This window comes from Bidens hawaiensis, unplaced genomic scaffold, assembly GCF_021521415.1.
Source record: "Bidens hawaiensis isolate Kalapana, Puna unplaced genomic scaffold, B.hawaiensis_p1.1 tig00011646_1, whole genome shotgun sequence".
In the NCBI taxonomy this organism is placed as follows: Eukaryota; Viridiplantae; Streptophyta; class Magnoliopsida; order Asterales; family Asteraceae; genus Bidens; species Bidens hawaiensis.
In genome coordinates this window covers 521,061-539,795 of record NW_027491917.1, presented here as the reverse complement: position 1 = coordinate 539,795, position 18,735 = coordinate 521,061, and the positions used below count along the sequence as shown (strand labels likewise).

At 34.3% G+C, this 18,735-nt stretch overlaps 3 protein-coding genes and 1 pseudogene across 3 annotated transcripts; 2 read left to right on the top strand and 2 right to left on the bottom strand.

Moving 5' to 3' along the window:
• The first annotated feature begins 216 nt into the window (after nt 1–216).
• On the top strand, nt 217–2,924 carry LOC143538577 (serine/threonine-protein kinase RIPK-like). Its single transcript, XM_077032097.1, has 5 exons — nt 217–769; nt 1,203–1,338; nt 1,948–2,084; nt 2,179–2,302; nt 2,395–2,924. The coding sequence occupies exons 1-5, from the start codon at nt 377–379 to the stop codon at nt 2,892–2,894; spliced, it is 1,290 nt and encodes a 429-aa protein (XP_076888212.1). The 5' UTR covers nt 217–376; the 3' UTR covers nt 2,895–2,924.
• Nucleotides 2,925–6,179: 3,255 nt separating this feature from the next.
• Nucleotides 6,180–7,595, bottom strand: LOC143538566 (uncharacterized). Its single transcript, XM_077032094.1, has 5 exons — nt 7,461–7,595; nt 6,786–6,838; nt 6,660–6,704; nt 6,520–6,567; nt 6,180–6,437 (listed from the first exon to the last, which is right to left on the bottom strand). Exons 1-5 carry the CDS (start codon nt 7,593–7,595, stop codon nt 6,185–6,187), a joined length of 534 nt encoding a protein of 177 aa, XP_076888209.1. The 3' UTR covers nt 6,180–6,184.
• Nucleotides 7,596–8,745: 1,150 nt separating this feature from the next.
• On the bottom strand, nt 8,746–10,887 carry LOC143538576 (cation/calcium exchanger 4 pseudogene; annotated as a pseudogene).
• A 2,086-nt stretch (nt 10,888–12,973) lies between these two features.
• Nucleotides 12,974–15,472, top strand: LOC143538565 (protein trichome birefringence-like 14). The gene is made up of 5 exons (XM_077032093.1): nt 12,974–13,148; nt 13,245–13,401; nt 13,486–13,757; nt 14,148–14,343; nt 14,430–15,472. Exons 1-5 carry the CDS (start codon nt 12,974–12,976, stop codon nt 15,250–15,252), a joined length of 1,623 nt encoding a protein of 540 aa, XP_076888208.1. The 3' UTR covers nt 15,253–15,472.
• Nucleotides 15,473–18,735: the final 3,263 nt, after the last annotated feature.

The following is an 18,735-nucleotide window of genomic DNA, read 5'->3' as shown; positions in this document are numbered from 1 at the left end:
ATCTTACAGGAGTTATATATATTATTGGTCTAAGTCTAACCCATAAAGGTGTACGTTGTAAGCCTCTATCTCAATGTTGGTATGTAAGAAAATTAAGTAAAGGTTATTAAAAATTCAAAAGCAAGATAGCCAAGTGGTTGTTTAATTATATATGTTTGAAAATTGAAATTTTCTTTGCAAGAAACCAACCCTTCAATAAATATATATATATATATAACTCAACTTCAACTAATTCATTCATATATAACCACCATTTCATTTCTTCTTCATTTCATCCAGCTGCCAACTTTTATATCTAATTCTCATCTCAATTATTCAAACCTTGATATATTAATTGTTGGATCCTTGAAGATATTAAGAAGACCGAAACGAAACGATGACGGTTAATAAATTCTTACCAAAGTGTTTCAAGATTCAAGAGCCAATTATCCGTCCATTGAAGAATAAACCTAAACCGAAAAAGAAGTCGACGGCTGCGGTTGCATCGCATAGCTCGTTTCCAAGGATCTCGTTTACGGATTTAAGCAGCTCGACGCTGTCCGAGGACATATCGAATTCGCTTGCTGGATCTAACCTTCATGTGTTCACCTTGGCTGAGCTTAAGCTCATCACACAGTCGTTTAGTTCATCGAATTTCTTGGGTGAAGGTGGGTTCGGACCGGTTCACAAGGGGTTCATTGATGATAAACTTAAGCCTGGTTTGAAGGCTCAGCCTGTGGCTGTCAAGATCCTTGACTTGGAAGGATTACAAGGCCATAGAGAATGGCTGGTATGTGCATGCCTTCCTGCCTAGCTATGTAATAATAATAATAATAATAATAATAATAATAATAATTTACATGAGGTAACATAAAGATAGAAATCCACTCAAGCAATATATATCTTCTGTTTTTTATATATATAACAAATAAAAGTAATGAAAGTCTAGATTTTAATTTCCCACCTCTATCGTGTTATATAATTACGATTTTCTTTAACTTGATAAATAATTGGTTATACTATAGGTCTTAAACTTTAAATTTAATTTTATTAAACGTCTCTAACAAATATATGATGTTTTATTTATTTATAAATAAATATTTTTAAAAGAAACATTTATTCAACTTGCGCAATATATAGGTTTCTAACCATATATACGTGTATATTTCATAATTAAGAGAATCAAAGCAATTTGTAATATTTGTTATTCTATCATGTGACAGACGGAGGTGATATTTCTTGGTGAATTGAGGCACCCACACTTGGTGAAGTTGATCGGATATTGTTGCGAGGACGAACACAGGGTTCTTGTGTACGAGTACATGCCACGTGGGAGCTTAGAAAATCAACTCTTTCGAAGTAATTAACTTTGTTATTTACTTTTATGATGATATCTATATATATAAGTTTGTTCACTTCAGACCCATTGAAAAAATCAACGTATAATTTTTATTTTCCTATAAAATATTGATTAATAATATATAGTCGCTAGCTCTTGTTGAGAATTTAATTAGTTGTAAGATTTTTATAGCAATCTGGATATAGTTATTATATTGCATGCTGACAAAGCGTGTATATATATTAATATTATATAGGTAGTGTGGGGGATGACAGAAATAATATAACAAGAAAAGGTCGTGTATATAATGAAATTAACAGCTTGCTAGAAATGAGATGTTTTTTTTCTTTGGATGGTTGACTAACATTACGGCAAGACTTGTTCATTGTCATGGAAACCTTTTGACTTTTTGTAAGGTGGTAGGACAGTTTACCAGTTCAGGACTTCCAGTTCCATATCATTAAAAGTCAATGTTGTTAAAAATAATATTCATTCATATTCATATCTAAAGTCTAAACTACGTATTTGGAATTGATAGCTTATTTTTATTTTCGTGTTCTTTATTTTTATTTTTATTTTTATGTTCTCATGAACCACACTAATCTTTATCAATTTGTTTTTTCTTCCAGGGTTTTCGGTCTCACTTCCATGGTCAATAAGAATGAAAATAGCTTTAGGCGCAGCAAAAGGGCTAGCATTTCTTCACGAAGCAAAAAAGCCTGTCATATATCGTGATTTTAAAGCATCAAATATTTTACTGGATTCCGTAAGCATCTAATAATCCATAACGTAGATTTTTTTTCCATAACTGACCTGTAATGTATATTATACTGAATTTGATTGTTGAATATGATTTACAGGATTACAAAGCTAAGCTGTCAGACTTTGGACTCGCAAAGGACGGCCCTGAGGGAGATGACACACATGTTTCCACCCGAGTCATGGGTACACACGGCTATGCAGCTCCCGAGTACCTAATGACAGGTATGTCATATATATACATCATAATAAGTTGATTTATGCATTTTTCTCAATCGTGATAATTTTACTAAATATGTAAAGTGGATTTTGTATAGGTCATTTAACAGCGGCAAGTGATGTTTATAGCTTTGGAGTTGTATTATTGGAGCTTCTGACCGGCAGGAAGTCATTGGACAAGAGTCGTCCTAACCGAGAGCAGAACCTAGCTGATTGGGCTAGGCCTCAACTCAAGTGTCCTCGAAAACTCGGCCGGATACTTGACCCAAGACTCGAAGGAATGTACTCGGAATCAGGTGCGGAAAAGGCAGCGGAACTGGCTTATCAATGCCTTAGCCATAGGCCTAAAGCAAGACCATGTATGAGCATAATTGTTAAAACTCTTGAGTCGCTACAGGACTTTAACGAGGTCCAAGTTGGACCCTTTGTTTATACGGCTCAAAAAGAAGAGCAAAAGGATAGTAAAAGTGGTCCTCATCATAACCATGGTCAACGGCATAAGACAAAATCTCCCTTGTCCCCGCATTCGCGTTCAGACCCGAATGTGCATCGAACCCTAGGGAGTTCTCCATTGCAACAAAGATTAAAGAGAGGATAGACTACTCGTAGTTACCGTACTCTATATCATCAAGACAAGATACATCTATGACCATAGACACATAAAATACAAGTTTTGGGGTTTTTCCTATTAGGAGAAGGATCGAGCTCTCTTTTGATTGATTTTTTGTTCCTTCCTTTTTTAAAAATGAATTTGTATATCGGATGTAATAGCAATTAAACACGTACAATTTCCATTCTTTATCGGTTTATTGGTGTTATATTCATGCTCCATTTATTCAATACCATCATTTAAAATAATGGCAAATCAATAGTAGAATTATGTAGCTTGTTGCCTCTTTGTCTTCTGCATCGCTATAAAATTCACTTTTCTTAATAAAATTTACAGTTAAATTAACTAAGAAAATTATTTCAATTTAATTATGAATGAAGTAGAAGACTATCTGTTTATTAAACATGTCATGTTTCATAGTGACTCGATAATTGTCACAATATCATCACCCCATACATATCTCACTAGGACTGTTTTCCTTTGGTTTGAGTGTGCCAATTGGTTATTGAATTTTGAAAACTAACTTATTCAACAACCTTACTGTTGGGTTATGTTACATTTAACAAATAAATAAATAAATAAATAAATACATGCTTCTAGAGAAAAGCACATAAATGTCTACGAGTCTCCATACATATACATACGCTGACGTTTGATTTATTTGCATGATCCTTTATCCTTTTACATACGTTTCCTATAGTTGGACAAAATCAAAAAGAACGCTTGAGAGTTGGGCCCTACAAAAGAAATAAACAAGATATTTTTTTTTCTCAAAAAAGTAGTAATATTAGGTTGGACATTTATAATCGTGAAAAGAATGGTTACATTACATCATATCTTTTTCATTACGTCTGGAAAATAAAATATCACCCTTTAAAACATGTTATGGTAGTTGGATGTTTATTATTTTAAGTCCGGTTTATGTATGGGCCAAGCAAATAGTCCAATCTATTTATTCTAATAAAAGCCAACCATTGTTACCACTTATTAATACTATAGCTCTTCTCACCTTCTTTTCAACCAATTTTCATATATGGTCCTTATCTTTTAAGTCATTTCAATATATGACATTAAAATTATAGGTTTATTCCAACTAAATCCATTACTACATGTAATAAGTATACTCCATACGAATTGACAAGAGACGATTAGTGAATTTTGAAGTGTTAATCAAATTGTTTATTATGGTTTATATTCAAAATAATAAACAATAAACATTCGATTCATAATATGTGGAATGAGAACAATCGACTTGGACTAAATCCTGATAACGTCAGCGGCTAAGACTTAGCCTTTAATACCTAAAATAATAAACAATAAACATTCGATTCATAATATGTGGAATGAAAACAATCGACTTTGACTAAATCCTGATAACGTCAGCTGTTAAGACTTAGCCTTTAAACATGGTTTTAATGTTAGTATGTATTTCTCATTTTCTTGGCAATTACATTCATATGAAACAAACAAATCATTTTGCTATATTTAAATTTTCGGTTTTATCTTGTTTGATTATACAATTTTTAATTGTAAAATATAAAGTGAATTAAAAATTTGTCATAAATAGAATATTAATGACAACAAATTTATCATGACCAATCAATTTCAAATTGTAAAGATTCTAAGTATGTTATATCATCAAAGTTCATGTATATGGTTTTTGGGATAATCATGTTTTTTTTTAATAAATATGAGCAGATGTTTTCAAATGACATCATATTAATTGATTAAAAGCTATGACATTTTATGTGTATGAATACTTTTTTATTAGTATCATGGATATATATTATCATTTATCTAGAGTTGATGTGTACTTATAGAACCTTTTTCGTCACACGAACAACTATATATATGGCTATATCAAGAGTTATAAGCAGATCTATATGTTAATATATTAAGAGTTACAAGCAGACATTGACTAAAGATTTTGATTTTTTATGCACAGTGTATACCTGCTAATATAATCACAAATATAGTGTATAATAAAGTTTTTACCTATTTGTAACATATTTGTGTAATCTTAGTTATGTAATTTTAATTAATTTAACTGTAATTGTATTAACAATGTATGATCAATTTGTTGACTGTATTTCACTTAGTGGTCAAAGTTTAAAATTTTTAACAATTACCCGTGTAATACACGGGCCTCAAACTAGTATACTTATACCAGCAGGCCAGCAGCCAGTGCATTTTTTTTTTATTTTAGTGCATTTGCCATACTTGAAACTGGCCATGTATACATGCTAATATGCTATCATCTAGAAGTGGGCAAATCAGGTTTTTTCATTAACCAGAAGTAGGTATGAACTGGTTCCGAGTATAGTGAACAAAAGTCAAGAACCAGGTTGGGTTTTTGACTGGGTTTGTCGAGTTTTGGCCAGGTCGGGTGGTTTTGGTTTAAGTGAAGACATTTCACACTTTTTTTTTCTCTGGTTATATCAATTAATTGTTATGATGAATGATTAATAAGGAAAACAATTTTATGTGATAAGAAGGAAACTAACAGGAAATAGATGTTGCAATGAAAATATTTATTGTTTTCTGGACAAGATAATTGGTCTTAAAACAGTGTTTTCTGAAGAAGCGATTGGTTCATATCTTAAATGCTTTTCATAAAACCACTTTATGCCTATGCTTAAATCGTCTTCGTTTGAAGACGAATTGAACTTGCTAATAATAAGAACACATAGCAGTCGACGTCTCGGTTCTGTTTCCATCAGTAAGGGGCAAGAGGGCAACTTTGATCAACATCAAATATGGTGCCGGTGGCAAGTGCGATTTAACATTAGTTAAACTGATCAATAAGAGCTTAGGTGATTGGCAATTTGGCAGTAAATTAGGTGACCATAGCACTAGTTGTGCATCTATAGTAACAAAGTTACCTTTAGCATGCCAATCATCAACGGTGTTACTAAATTATCCGATTTAGATTATGAGTACCATCAAAATACTTTAATCCAATAGTGGTCTTACAACGATTTATAGAGATATCCAAGGCAATTAAGAAATATAATTCATGCACATTTGCTCCTTATCAAGCAAGTACAATCTTTGCTTGTATCAAAAGATTAGGGGATCCATCATTCTCGTCCAGCTAACGAACGTTGGCCCCTCTGGGTCTGTTTATGATGTGCAAGTTGAAGCACCGCAATCAAGTTAGAAGACCAGTTGCTTTTGGATGTTATAATCTGTTAGTTTTATAAGATGGGGTTTGAAAAAGTAATGTAATAGAAAGGTATCAAATCGGGGATTTTTCTTCGGAAAGGAACTTGTGATCATCAGCAGCAGCACCATTTACAAGACGAAGAAACACAGCAGCAGGTAGAACACTTTGGGCAGGAACACTTGGTTGGCCAACAACATTTGCAAGAACAAGCGCACTTTGGGCAACACAAACACGCTTTTAGACATGAAGGGCACGCGGGTGGCTTGCACTTTGGTAAAGAACATGAACAACAGTCTGGAAAGGAACAGCAGCATAGTGTTGCAACAGAACAGCCCTTGCAGCAAACACATGACATGCTGAAACAACTGTAAAATAATAAATCCAATATAAAAACCCGTATGACGCTCAAGCAAGCAACAAGGGATATACGAGTGACAAGTAAAATACCATAGCCACTTCCAGAAACCACGAGATTTACGAGTCTTGATATCACGCCTGCTTTTTGTTTAAAATAGTAACAAAAACAGATTAGTTTTAAGGAAAACTGAGTAAGAAAGTAAAGTAGATGATCGAGTAAGGTTTGTTACACAGTGATGAGTGGTTCTGGATTGGCGACAGCATAATTAGTAACCCTGTAAATTAAAGTGAATATAATGGTTGGATAACAGATAGGATAAACATTAAACAGTAGTTAGTTAGTGTTAGTCACATACTCTTTGATGCAAAAAGAAGCAGGCTGTAATGTTTCAATTGACTTCAACTCTTCCTGCATATATATAACAGCATCAAACTAACAAGGGGGCAAACATGTAATTAATTAACAATCAATCCATTATTCCTAAACTAAAGTCACTAAAAGTAATCAACCAAAACCACATACATTTTGATGAGGAACTAATCCAAGAGTTAGCAAACGATAAACATGGTCACAACTCAAAAGTGCCCAAATTTAAAAGAACATATATATAGCTTGGGCTACGAGTGGAATAACAAGGCCCATAAGCAGTCAACGGAAAGGTCTAGACGGGCCGAAACTGCCCACGGTGGTTCGGCCCAGGTGTCAATCGATCATTTAAGCCTCTAATTCTACCCAAGAGACTTTCTCCTCAGCAATAAAGCCTTTCCATACTTAGTTTGTCGCTTTTCCAAAAAGCTAGGATATGTGGCTTTTTGAAAACAACTTTTTTTAACCCTTTAAAACTTATTGGCTTTTTAAAAAAGACAATAAGTTGTTTTCAATAATATTAAGAAAGAAATGAATAAACATAAACATTCTTCTAATTCTTTGATTATATTCTATCTATACATTGTGGTTTAAAACTGTAAGGTTGAGTTTGGTTTGGTGACACAAAACTTAAAAAAAAACAGAGAAGAGGTTAATTAGTAACCTGAAGGAAGTGAATTTGTGTTTCCAAGATGTTAACCACCTTTGACAATTGTTTCTGTTTGCCACCCGGCGGTGGCGACTTAGGCTTGGGCTTGGGTGGAGATCTTGATCTTGATCTTCCTTCTTCCATAACCATCAATCACCTATGTCAATGTAAATGAGACAAATTATTATTATTAACAACAAATTGAAGTAGCTAGAAGAATTGAAAACAATAATATGGTGTACTGGTTTTAAGCAAGCAAGTGGTGATGAATGAATGAATGGCCAGATGAGGAGGTGGTGACAGAGTGAAAGCTGTCTGTCGTGTCACTGCCGCACGTGACTGCCTTGTAGGATGATTCCTTCTTTCCTGCCTGCAACTACTACGTATATATGCCATGCCACTGCCACTGCCACTGCCACTGCCACTGCCACTGCAATTGTCTCTATTTATACTGCTACTCTTTATTTTATTATCTGTATAAGCTAGTACCACTTATTTCTTTTTAATTACTCCAATATACTAGTATAATAATAACTTCACCAGAATATTATTATTTCCACTTGTTAATTGTTAACTCTTCTACACTTTATATTACATTACATGCCAACTTACTTGCCAACACATTATAATTTGTCCAACAGATCTCAATCAACAACTTAATTACTTACATATATATCATCTTAATTAATTACTTTGGCTTCTTGTCTCCTTTACTAGTTGAAATCACACATCTCACACGTTACAAAAAACTTTAGTACATGGAGGTTGAAATACTCCAAAACCTATATGTAGCTCAATATAAAACATTATGCACTTCAATACTACATAAGCGTATTCTTTTAAATCCCAACTTACCAAATTTAATAATGGGTCACACGACTTTGTGATCATTTAGTTGTACATAAATTGTATGTTTAGCTTTCAAATTTCAAAACTTGACCAAAAAGGACACAATTATATACCAAACCTTATGTATATGTGTAGTGTAGTAATTAAATTTTACCAAATAAAAGTTTTAAAGAAGAACGGCTAGATGTACAATATTGTAGAGGATTAAGGGTTGCTAGGAAAATGGTCAAAGTTGAAGGTCCACATACCAAAAACTCATAATTTTGTCTTCTGACTTCAGTTCAAACCATCTCTCTCATACTTATTTTACAAGATCTGAGTTGAATATTGTTGTGGATTTAAACATGTTTGGTTGATTCTATATACATTCACTCATTTTATTGTTTTAAAACAGAAGATCAATAAGCTATACAACATATATAACGTTTATTTGTATATCTGGTTACACCATTACGCATCCTACAACGTGTAATATTCATCACCTAGCTAGCTAGCTACTGTTGAGCGTTCCAACCGCGACAGCCATGCCTATTCTCAAACCCAAAAACAATAAGTAAATGCCAATAAGCCCCATCCCCAACAACTTGGTCGGCTGCATTTGGTTTCTTGGCAACACCACAAGCGCCCAAACCAACCCCACGACAATAAACCCAAGATTACACACCAATCCACTATCACGAGATATGGTGCAAGGTTCGGGTCTCTTAGACCACGATCCAATTAACATTGACACCCCCAAACCTACAAGCGTGTTGAACATTGGCCCTGCATAGCAACCAGATATTGCTATCTGCACCCCGTCCACCCCATTCACTGCAAGCGCCACGTTGGACATCAAATCCCCCATTGAGTTTCCCCATGCTAACACGGTCAACCCGAGAATTGATGGGTTGACTCCAAATATTAGACCAAGTGAAACCAATAAAGCAACTAGCTCATTAGCAATCATGTAGAACCAAATTATGCTCATAAAGAACCCTCCTATAACCCAAGGAAGCAAAAACTTTTGTGGCGGTTGGTCGGCTCTAGTGCACACAAATGCAGCAACGCCTAACGCACACCCGACCATCGCACTTCCTATATAGATCATCACTTCGCCTGATTGATATCGAGTGTTCCAAAGGAAGGCTAGAAGCAAAGGTGCTAATGTAACACTGGCTACCGCATAACCTTTTGACCATCTTTCTTCCTCTATGATTGGGATGGTTAACAGTCTCGGTAGCATTAACGGAAACTCTAACCACTTTAACAACTTGGAACTGACCGAGGAACCCGAATTTGCATTATGTGTGTCTTCATCATCGATCCATCCCCATTGAGGCTTATCGTCCAAACCATGACTATTGAACTCTGAATATATCGCCATGTGTGACGTCCACATCCAATGTGGAACCTTAGACTCAACAAGATGTGGCACTGCCACGTCATCCGGCGTACCCAATCTATTTTCAGCTGTGTCTGCAAGAGGCAACAAAGGCGCATACCCTTGTATTTTGAAATTTTCATTTTTCTTCTTTAATATTTCACTAGCAACAACGAAAGTCGCATAGACGACATAAATTGACACAAACGCAATCGCGCCACCAACATTAACCTCACCCACAAACAAAATAACACCAAGTATCACAACCGCGAACAGAAACGTGCACACGTCTCTCACGAAACATCTCTTATCAATACACACTTCCTGATCAGCCACACATAGCGAAATCGTCCCAACCACAACACAAATAATAAAAACAGCCCCACCCGAAATACTATTCAACCCCACATCAGCGTTATCCGTGGTCCCCACAAACGCAACGATACTCGCAAACACATCAGGTGCGCCGTTACCTAACGGAAGCAGGGTCACCCCTGCCACGGTCGGTGACAACCGCAACACGTTTGATAACTTTTCAAGGCAGCAACAGAAGTAATCAGCAGATGTATTCCCTAACAAATAAAACAAGGCGACTACCCATATTGCAAGACTAATGTAACCCAAAGTTGCATGGTTTTGACAGTCGCAGTAGAAAAAGTTAAGGTAGTAAAAATAGCCACCGGATTTGCATTGGGGGTTTCCTTTTAGGAAGTCGCATTGGTTTGCAAAACCCGTGTGTTGAGTCAGCCCGGAACAGTCGGTTGGTTCTGTGATCACCAGGCTTTTAAAAGCTAAACCATGTGTTGTCTTATGGGTGAATTGGTTGTAACATAAAAGAATGGTAAATATAAGTATGCAGAGACCATGAAAACAAGCTCTTAAGATAATAAATTGTCCCATCTACAAATTTGTAGAAAGTGGAGATGAATTAATAATTATATACAAACAAAGAAAGAGGTTGTCTTCGGGGATTCCAAGGGATCATGAAAATATGAAAGTGAAGCGATAAACAAAAAACATAATAACAGAGTATATATTAATTAATTGATTAAGGAAGGATGTTTGGTTTGGTTTGATGATGAAAAGGTGTGGTCGGAGACGAACGTGAGTGGCTGCTACCGGGATCTGATGTTTTGTTTCCGATGATATGGTGTCAAACGTGTGAAATACCATACCAATCATGGACAACTGTCATGTCGGACGTCAAACCATTTTATAACCAACCAACTAACCATTCTTTAATTATTTATATTTATTTAATCCATTTAATCTATTTAATTTATTATTATGTTTATCCAAGTTCAACACACTAACTTTATTATTATTATTATTATTATTATTATTATTATTATTATTATATTGTTTGTAATTGACGTTAAATTGCATAAAAACCGCATAGAAATTTCAATCACATGAGTGTAAAAGTTATTTTTTCTATAAATATATGATTACTTATGTTTGATGTGGATTATTGGATAAGTTAATGACTCATTTTGATTGATATCAAAGGAAACTCAAAGCTAAATTGAAAAACTATGAATGAATAAAGATTCCTTAAGAAAATGTTATTGTCACCTCATCCGTTCAAGAGAAGACAAGACAAAGGAGTCCAATTTGAGGCAGTGATTTGGACCTCTTGCAGCCCGTAAATGTCACATCCTAAAGAAGCGAAATTCCACCCGTCTTTGTGCATGGTCCGCCCCACCATGCCTTACTAGTCCAATATCATCAACTCTTGCTAAGTTGCTATCACACAATCTTCCAAATCATTCTATCAAACTTTTCTAGTTAACTAACAACAACACTCTTAAGTCAGCATCTACATTATGGGATTTATCTTCTTAATTTCCTTTTAAAGATTATAGCATGTAGGTTCGGAAAAGTAACTGGCGTAAAAACATATGGGAAGGAGTTATGAATCAATACATGTCAACATCTAAACTCTTTTTATTTTTCCAGTTTTTACTATAAGGTTTTGTGTAGTGGGCTGACCTCAATACCAAATCACTCAAAAAGGGCGTTAAACATCATTTTGGATGGGGCGATAACGGCCATGTGTGTTGGCTTATTGTTGCATCAAATCAAAAAACTCCATGTGTAGTGGGTTAACGGGTTGGCCCTTGCACCCCATCCGAAATGGTGTTTAACGCAAACAAATACAAAAGTTGGGATCCCAAAATGAATTCACATAATTATGAATAAAAAACTGGAATTAAACCTAAGTGTCAAATTTAAAAATGATTAAGCATGACATATGAGTAAACGAATAGAAACAAACCATAGATTAAGCATGTCAAAATTAAAATTGATTAATCTTGGACTCGAAATATAACTCAAAATTGCCGACATGCTTTCTTCAAGTCCATAGATTTCCTTGGACCCAAGTTGCAGCCCAACTAAAATTGGATTATAGCCCATTTATGTAGCACTAATACTTTACTTTATTGCAACATGTTATCTTGCTTTTGACAGTTTATATTCCATATATAATGTCTTCAAAATGACGCATTTATTGATTAAACTTGTAAACATATTAAGCTAATATATTTTAACTAATAATCTACATATAGAAGAAAAGGAGGGTCATAAAGCTAGAGGTGGGGTTGTGGTATTATGATTAGTTTGGATTAAGATTAGGACTAACTTATATCATCCTTAGTCAAGTCCTATTGGAAAGACATGATTTTGTGTAGTTTTGCCTTGGTTGCTCTCTCAGGTTTTTCGCTAGTTTTGCCTATTGGACTAACCGGTCATATCGCTAGTTCGTTTGTTGTTTTAATGAAAAGCGGTTTTTGTTTTTTGTTTTTAAATATAAAGAGTAAAAAAAATATATAGATTTACACGTAACTTTTAACCGATATATTATATTCTATTGTATTAAATAAAATAAAAAATAATAATAAACATGACATGTGAACACTCACTTAAGTAATTCTAAATCTATTCTATTCTATTCTAGCTATTCATTTCATTGATTCATTGATTGTGACCGCTTCCTTGCTTGCTTGCTTGCTTGCTTTCTTTCTTTCTGGTTTTGCAGGCAGGTATGTAATCCCTAAATGCACAGTATACATCGTTAATTGATTAGTTCGTTCGTAGTTACTTACTTACAATGCTATCTCTCTGTGCCTATTTTAGATTTATATTTAGATCCCGATCGTAATTGTTTCTTCCAATTCAATTGCTTAATTGATTGATTTGCTTTCACTCAATTCGATTGAGATCTGATTGATTTTAGTATTACTTTAGTTAGGGGGTTTAATATTATATATATATTTTTTATTATTCTGGCAGAAGAAGAATTAAGTGGGGTGGTATGAAAGGAGGAGGAGGAGGTACCGGGTGGTATTTGAATGGGGGTCTGAAAATGAAGCAGCTTTCTCTCTTTTCTCTCGTCTTTGTTTGCGCCTTTCTTCTCCTCTGGAATTGGGAGAAAACCCCTCTTCTCACTACTACTTTACCACCTCATCATAATCATCATCTCTTTCCAGGTGGTTATTATTATTATTATTAAACAACATTATCTTTCTTTTAGGAAGTTGTTAATTGTTGTTAAACTATCTACTTGTTTCTCACCATGATGATAGATGATGCTGAAAGGATACATGTCACTCCTCCGTTTAAAGACGATGATGATGAACAATTACCTGAACAACCTCTTGCTTTAACTTCCCCATCACTCTCAACAAGCATTCCACACCATGATGTTGATGATCATTATCCAAATACTTCTCACCATCGTATGTACCCTACACACCTTTCTCATATTATCTTTTTTATACTTAATTGCTTGCTTTTTTTATTTAATTAATATCTATTCTTTTTAAGCACGGGTGAGATGTCGTTTATGCGATTGTTTAGACTTGCTTTATATCAATCAAAGCTCATTGTAGAAGAATATCTTGCTGGATCTTTTTTGTTTTGCAACATTTATTCATGTAACATTGGTGCAGAAAACAAAACGCTTCCCGTCGAACAAACTGTTTCTGAAGTAGAAGAAGAAGAAGAGAGGTCGGAAACGGTTAAACAGCAGCCGCTGACTTCACAAATAACTCAATCAACCGTGATCGATGCTCCAGTAGCTAAAGTAGAAACACAAGGTGCTTCTTACATTCATTTCCTTACCATATGCTATATCACATAAATGGTCCCAGCTAACAAATAAAGGCACGTGGCGTATATTCTGTTGGATTTGTCCATCACGTGCGATACACTAATAACATTTATTGGTCATCATCATCTTTTCAGTGTTCATTTATTTTCAGTGTATTTTAGTCCTTTCAAATTTCTTTCACAAAATGATATACTTTTTGATCGAAACCGTTTGATGTGTTCAGTATCATCTTGTTCGTAGTTAGTTAGACCACTTGTTTAATGGTGCAATTCTCTTTAGCTTTTACCAAATGGTGACTGAAAGTAGTGCAGTTCTCCTTAGCTCAGAGTTAATTAATACCGATACTGACTACTTGTTTGCCTATTGGTTATACCAGCCTGCAACTATGGTAAAGGAAAGTGGGTCCCTGCTGATAATCGACCTCTCTATTCTGGTTTCGGTTGTAAACAATGGTTATCTGGGATGTGGGCTTGTCGTTTGACACAAAGAACTGATTTTGGGTATGAAAAGTTGAAGTGGCAGCCAAAAGATTGCAAAATGGATGATTTTACAGGAGCTGAATTCCTCAAAAGGTATACATACAGACACACTCATATATATACATAGCTGGTGGCGGTCAATTAGATTATCATTTCACTAATTGCTATGCATACTCCAGAATGCAGGACAAAACATTAGCTTTTGTTGGAGACTCATTGGGCCGCCAGCAGTTCCAATCTCTAATGTGCATGGTGACAGGTGGTGAAGATACACAGGATGTTGAAGACGTTGGAAAGGAATACGGGCTGGCGAAAGCCCAGGGGTCTGCCCGGCCCGACGGGTGGGCTTATCGGTTCCCAAAGACTAACACCACCATGTTGTACTACTGGTCTGCAAGTCTATGTGACATAGAGCCTGTTGACCCCACAAGTCCAACCACGGAATATGCGATGCACCTTGACCGCCCGCCAAGTTTTCTGAAACATTATCTTGACAGGATTCATGTCCTTGTTCTCAACACGGGGCATCATTGGAACCGAGGGAAGCTTAATGCAAACAAATGGGTTATGTATGTTGGCGGGAAACCGAACACCAATAGGAGGATTGCAGATATTGGTGGGGCTAAAAACTTTACAATTCATAGTGTTGTGAGGTGGGTTCACTCTGAGTTACCAAAGCACCCGGATTTGAAGGCTTTCTTGAGGTCGATATCACCCAGACATTTTTTTAATGGAGAATGGAATACCGGAGGTACATGTGACAGCACAGCACCCGGGTCACTGGAAGTGTTGCAAGATGAGTCTAGTGATCCGGTTGCAGCAGGTGCGATTAAGGGATCGGATGTTAAGTTGTTGGATATAACGGGTCTGTCGTTGGTGAGAGAGGAAGGTCATATATCAAGGTACTCTATTCGAGCAGCTCCCGGGATGCAAGATTGTTTGCATTGGTGTTTGCCGGGTGTTCCTGACACGTGGAACGAGCTTCTTTTTGCACAAATGTGAAATCCATGTAATGTTAATTTAGGTTCCGGGAATAGTGATTACTAATTAGGATCTCAAGTAAGAAAGGGTGTTGTTTTTTTTATACGAAATATATTATTTATACATCTCTTCTTGTTCGTTACGACTTTGACTCGTTATACCAATAAATGTGATTGGAGAGCGAACCGGAAGCTGGCTGGTTTTATGACAGGTGAAGAGTTTAATATATTTGATTAACATATGTTTACACGATTCATATTATTTTTTTCTTGCCAAAGATGTATTTTTAGACTTGTAGAAATCTTATTTGATAATCTTTAACCATATGTAATATCATAAATAGGAACCACAGATGCCTACAGGTAAGGTAATCAACGAACGAGTAATGAGTATTTGGATACTTGAAAGGTATGAAACTAAATACGAGATATGATTCTAATAAGATATGTTATGAACTATGAAGGATAGTAAAATTCATCTTATAACCAAAATATTGGCATCCTCTATTTATGCTAAACACTTAGAGATATATATTGCTTTAAGATATAAGACCCTAATGAAATATTGAAAGACTTAAAGAGTTGGATTGCCGGCCCTATGGTGACAAATTAATGACAAGGTGGTGGTGGATGTACGGCAAGCCGGTGGCTAGGGTGCGATGTTGGCGTTGAACAAGTTATTTGTATATTTTGTTTTATTTTCACCAAATATCGTTATCATACTTCGAGGAAACTAAATTATAGGTTAAATAAACCAACAATTTTAATTTTATAATTCACAATTTCTAACCTTTTAATATCCCTTCAGTATTAGCTTGATGATAACAGTGTCTCTTCTTAAAAGTTCATAACAATTACCAAACTCTGCTTATACAAGTTCAATCCTACATCATTAGTGTTCTCTTATTAATGTCATACACTTGTTGATCTCGAACCTAAAACCTGCCGAGAAAAAATTCTTATGGCAAAACCCCTGACCACCGGATGAACATGCAATGGCAACCTAGTGATTGAGTTATTTGAACGGGACCTTTAATATACAAATATATGTTATGTCTATCTCGTATTTTGCTATTTTGATATTATAAAAATGTTCGTATACATGAACTGTTCAACTCGATTTATATTTGTATTTGACTATATATGATTTAACATTTTTCATATTATTAGCGACTTTATATAGTTGATGTGCTAGGTTAATTCACTTACCTTATGCAATGCAAATGAATATTTATGTACTTGATGGAAGTTGAAGGGGTTTAATGTATACTCTTACTCTCTTAGAGAGTCAGGTAACATAACATATGTATTACCGTATTCTCTCTTGATGTATACATTTCGTGGTCACATATTTTTTCAATTTCTTTTCGTAGAGGCAGGTCCATCATTAAGATTCGTTAAGAATTCTTTGATCAAGGATGAGCAGAAATATGGCTAGTAAATATAAACTTTTTATTTGAATTTAAACTTTTAAATGAGTCTGAACCGGGTAAATGACTTATAACAAGGACTTTATGTGAAACTTTTTTATTGTATTTCTAAAATTGGCTTAAAAAAGGTTGTAATTTTTAGTTATATTTAAAAGTTAACATTTAAGTTAAGGTATGTTTGTTCACATCTCACACAAAGGCACAAACACCACCACTTGGATCTTAATTATGATTCTTAGCCGACTATCCAATTGCTTACCTATAAGGTAACGGAGTCAGCAAAATAATAATAATATCATATATGATTTATCTATATCTATACTATATATAATACATCAAACAAGGGCAAATTAAGACACTCATTTTTAAGTAATTTAACATTTAAAGCATGAGGTACATGTGTTAGTAAGGGTAAACATGTCTTTTAAACACAATGCATTCAACTTACAAGTTTAGTCCCCCATCTATAACAATATTATATTTTTAATTTAACTAGTAAACTAACTTCTCACCCATGATTTTTAAACGATTATAGCCTTTTCATACGTTAATATTTTTATAAAAAAATTGCACCATAAAAACGAGCATTTTGTTCTCTTTAATTTGGATATGATATTGTTGTAATTTTTTTCATTTTAAATAAATTAATATGTTACATAGGGGTGTTCAGTTTCGGTTTTGATGATTTTTAAGTTCAACTTATGAGTCCAACCGTTAATACAGATTTTTTGTCGTCTAAAACCAAGCTCAACCATTGAAAGTTGAAACCGAATCGTTACTAACGGCTTGGTTCCAGTTTGGTTTCACAGTTTAAACTTTAATAATAAATTTAGTTTAAAATAATTAATAATTTAAATGTACCATCAATTTTAACTAAAAACCAACATAATATGATACTTGAGATGATCATAAATAAAAATGATAATTTTAGCCACATAAATAATAAATATTAATAGATGATCTAGGACGTGAAATAATAACAACAAATATTACAAAATAAATCATATTGTAATTAGGTTAATTTGAAGTTGTATAGCCAAGTTATTTTTAATAAAAAAATTATGTTCAATTGAAATTTAAGTATATCTAATATATATTACAAAACATATATAATAATTAATAATAAAAAAGATTAAATTGCATTCAACATTTACAGTCTGGTCTGGTTTCATATGGCCGGTTGCCAATATAAACCGCGAACCAATCCTTCACTATGATTTGAAAATTTTGAAACCGACCAACAAACCGAAAGTAAAAAAAGAAAAAAGTAAGTCAAAATGACCGATTTAAACGATTTCAAGGTTTTAACCGAACCATAAACACTTATATTTATACGTGATTAACAGGTTCAAACACCCGCTGCATAACACGGACCCCCGTCTAGTATGTTAAAGTGAACACGTGAGTCAGTGACAAAAATAAGCTTATTTTAATGTAATAAAAATGGATGGACTTGTTTAAAAATTAAAACCGAGGACGGCGACTGTAAATGCAACGGCAACTGTACCAGTTATATGCCAGGGTGGATTGCACGTTAATTAATGCACTCTTAATCATTTACCAAAGTTTCCCTCCACTTTTCACTACACACCAATTTTTGTCCTTCAACTTCTTCTTTCTTGAGTATTTGATACTTTTTAACTCGTTTTTATAAAAATAAAATTTCAAGAAAAGCTAGCCAAACGCTTGAGTCTGCTGACTGGCTCGACAGTATCTAAACATGGTTTGACCGGATAGAACTTGTGATTATAATTACTCAATTAACTTTGATTGAGTTTTAGTGAATTTAGACTAAAAAAAACTAAATATCATGTTGAATTACCTTGAAAACGGAACCACTTTAGCTTCAAAGATTGTAATATATTTCATAAATAGTGATAGGTGAAAACATATTTGGCTCAATTTCAAAAGTATATGATAAAACCACATCGTCATAATTTATTAAGTGAAAAATGTTTGGAGACATTAAGACGAGTTTTATGGAAATCAACTATGTTTTTCCGGTTATTAAACAATGTAAATGTTTAATCAAATACTTATAAAAACTTTAATGCTTTTTATATAAATTCGTGCGT

Coding starts and splice junctions, on each gene's coding strand:
- LOC143538566 (XM_077032094.1), bottom strand. CDS start 7,595: ATGGTTATGGAAGAAGGAAGATCAAGATCAAGATCTCCACCCAAGCCC. Junction 6,705..6,785: donor GCTTCTTTTTGCATCAAAGA/GTATGTGACTAA, acceptor TTTAATTTACAG/GGTTACTAATTATGCTGTCG. Junction 6,438..6,519: donor GGTTTCTGGAAGTGGCTATG/GTATTTTACTTG, acceptor ATTATTTTACAG/TTGTTTCAGCATGTCATGTG.
- LOC143538565 (XM_077032093.1), top strand. CDS start 12,974: ATGAAAGGAGGAGGAGGAGGTACCGGGTGGTATTTGAATGGGGGTCTG. Junction 13,402..13,485: donor AATACTTCTCACCATCGTAT/GTACCCTACACA, acceptor ATTCTTTTTAAG/CACGGGTGAGATGTCGTTTA. Junction 13,758..14,147: donor AGCTAAAGTAGAAACACAAG/GTGCTTCTTACA, acceptor TGGTTATACCAG/CCTGCAACTATGGTAAAGGA.
- LOC143538577 (XM_077032097.1), top strand. CDS start 377: ATGACGGTTAATAAATTCTTACCAAAGTGTTTCAAGATTCAAGAGCCA. Junction 1,339..1,947: donor AGAAAATCAACTCTTTCGAA/GTAATTAACTTT, acceptor TTTTTCTTCCAG/GGTTTTCGGTCTCACTTCCA. Junction 2,303..2,394: donor TCCCGAGTACCTAATGACAG/GTATGTCATATA, acceptor GATTTTGTATAG/GTCATTTAACAGCGGCAAGT.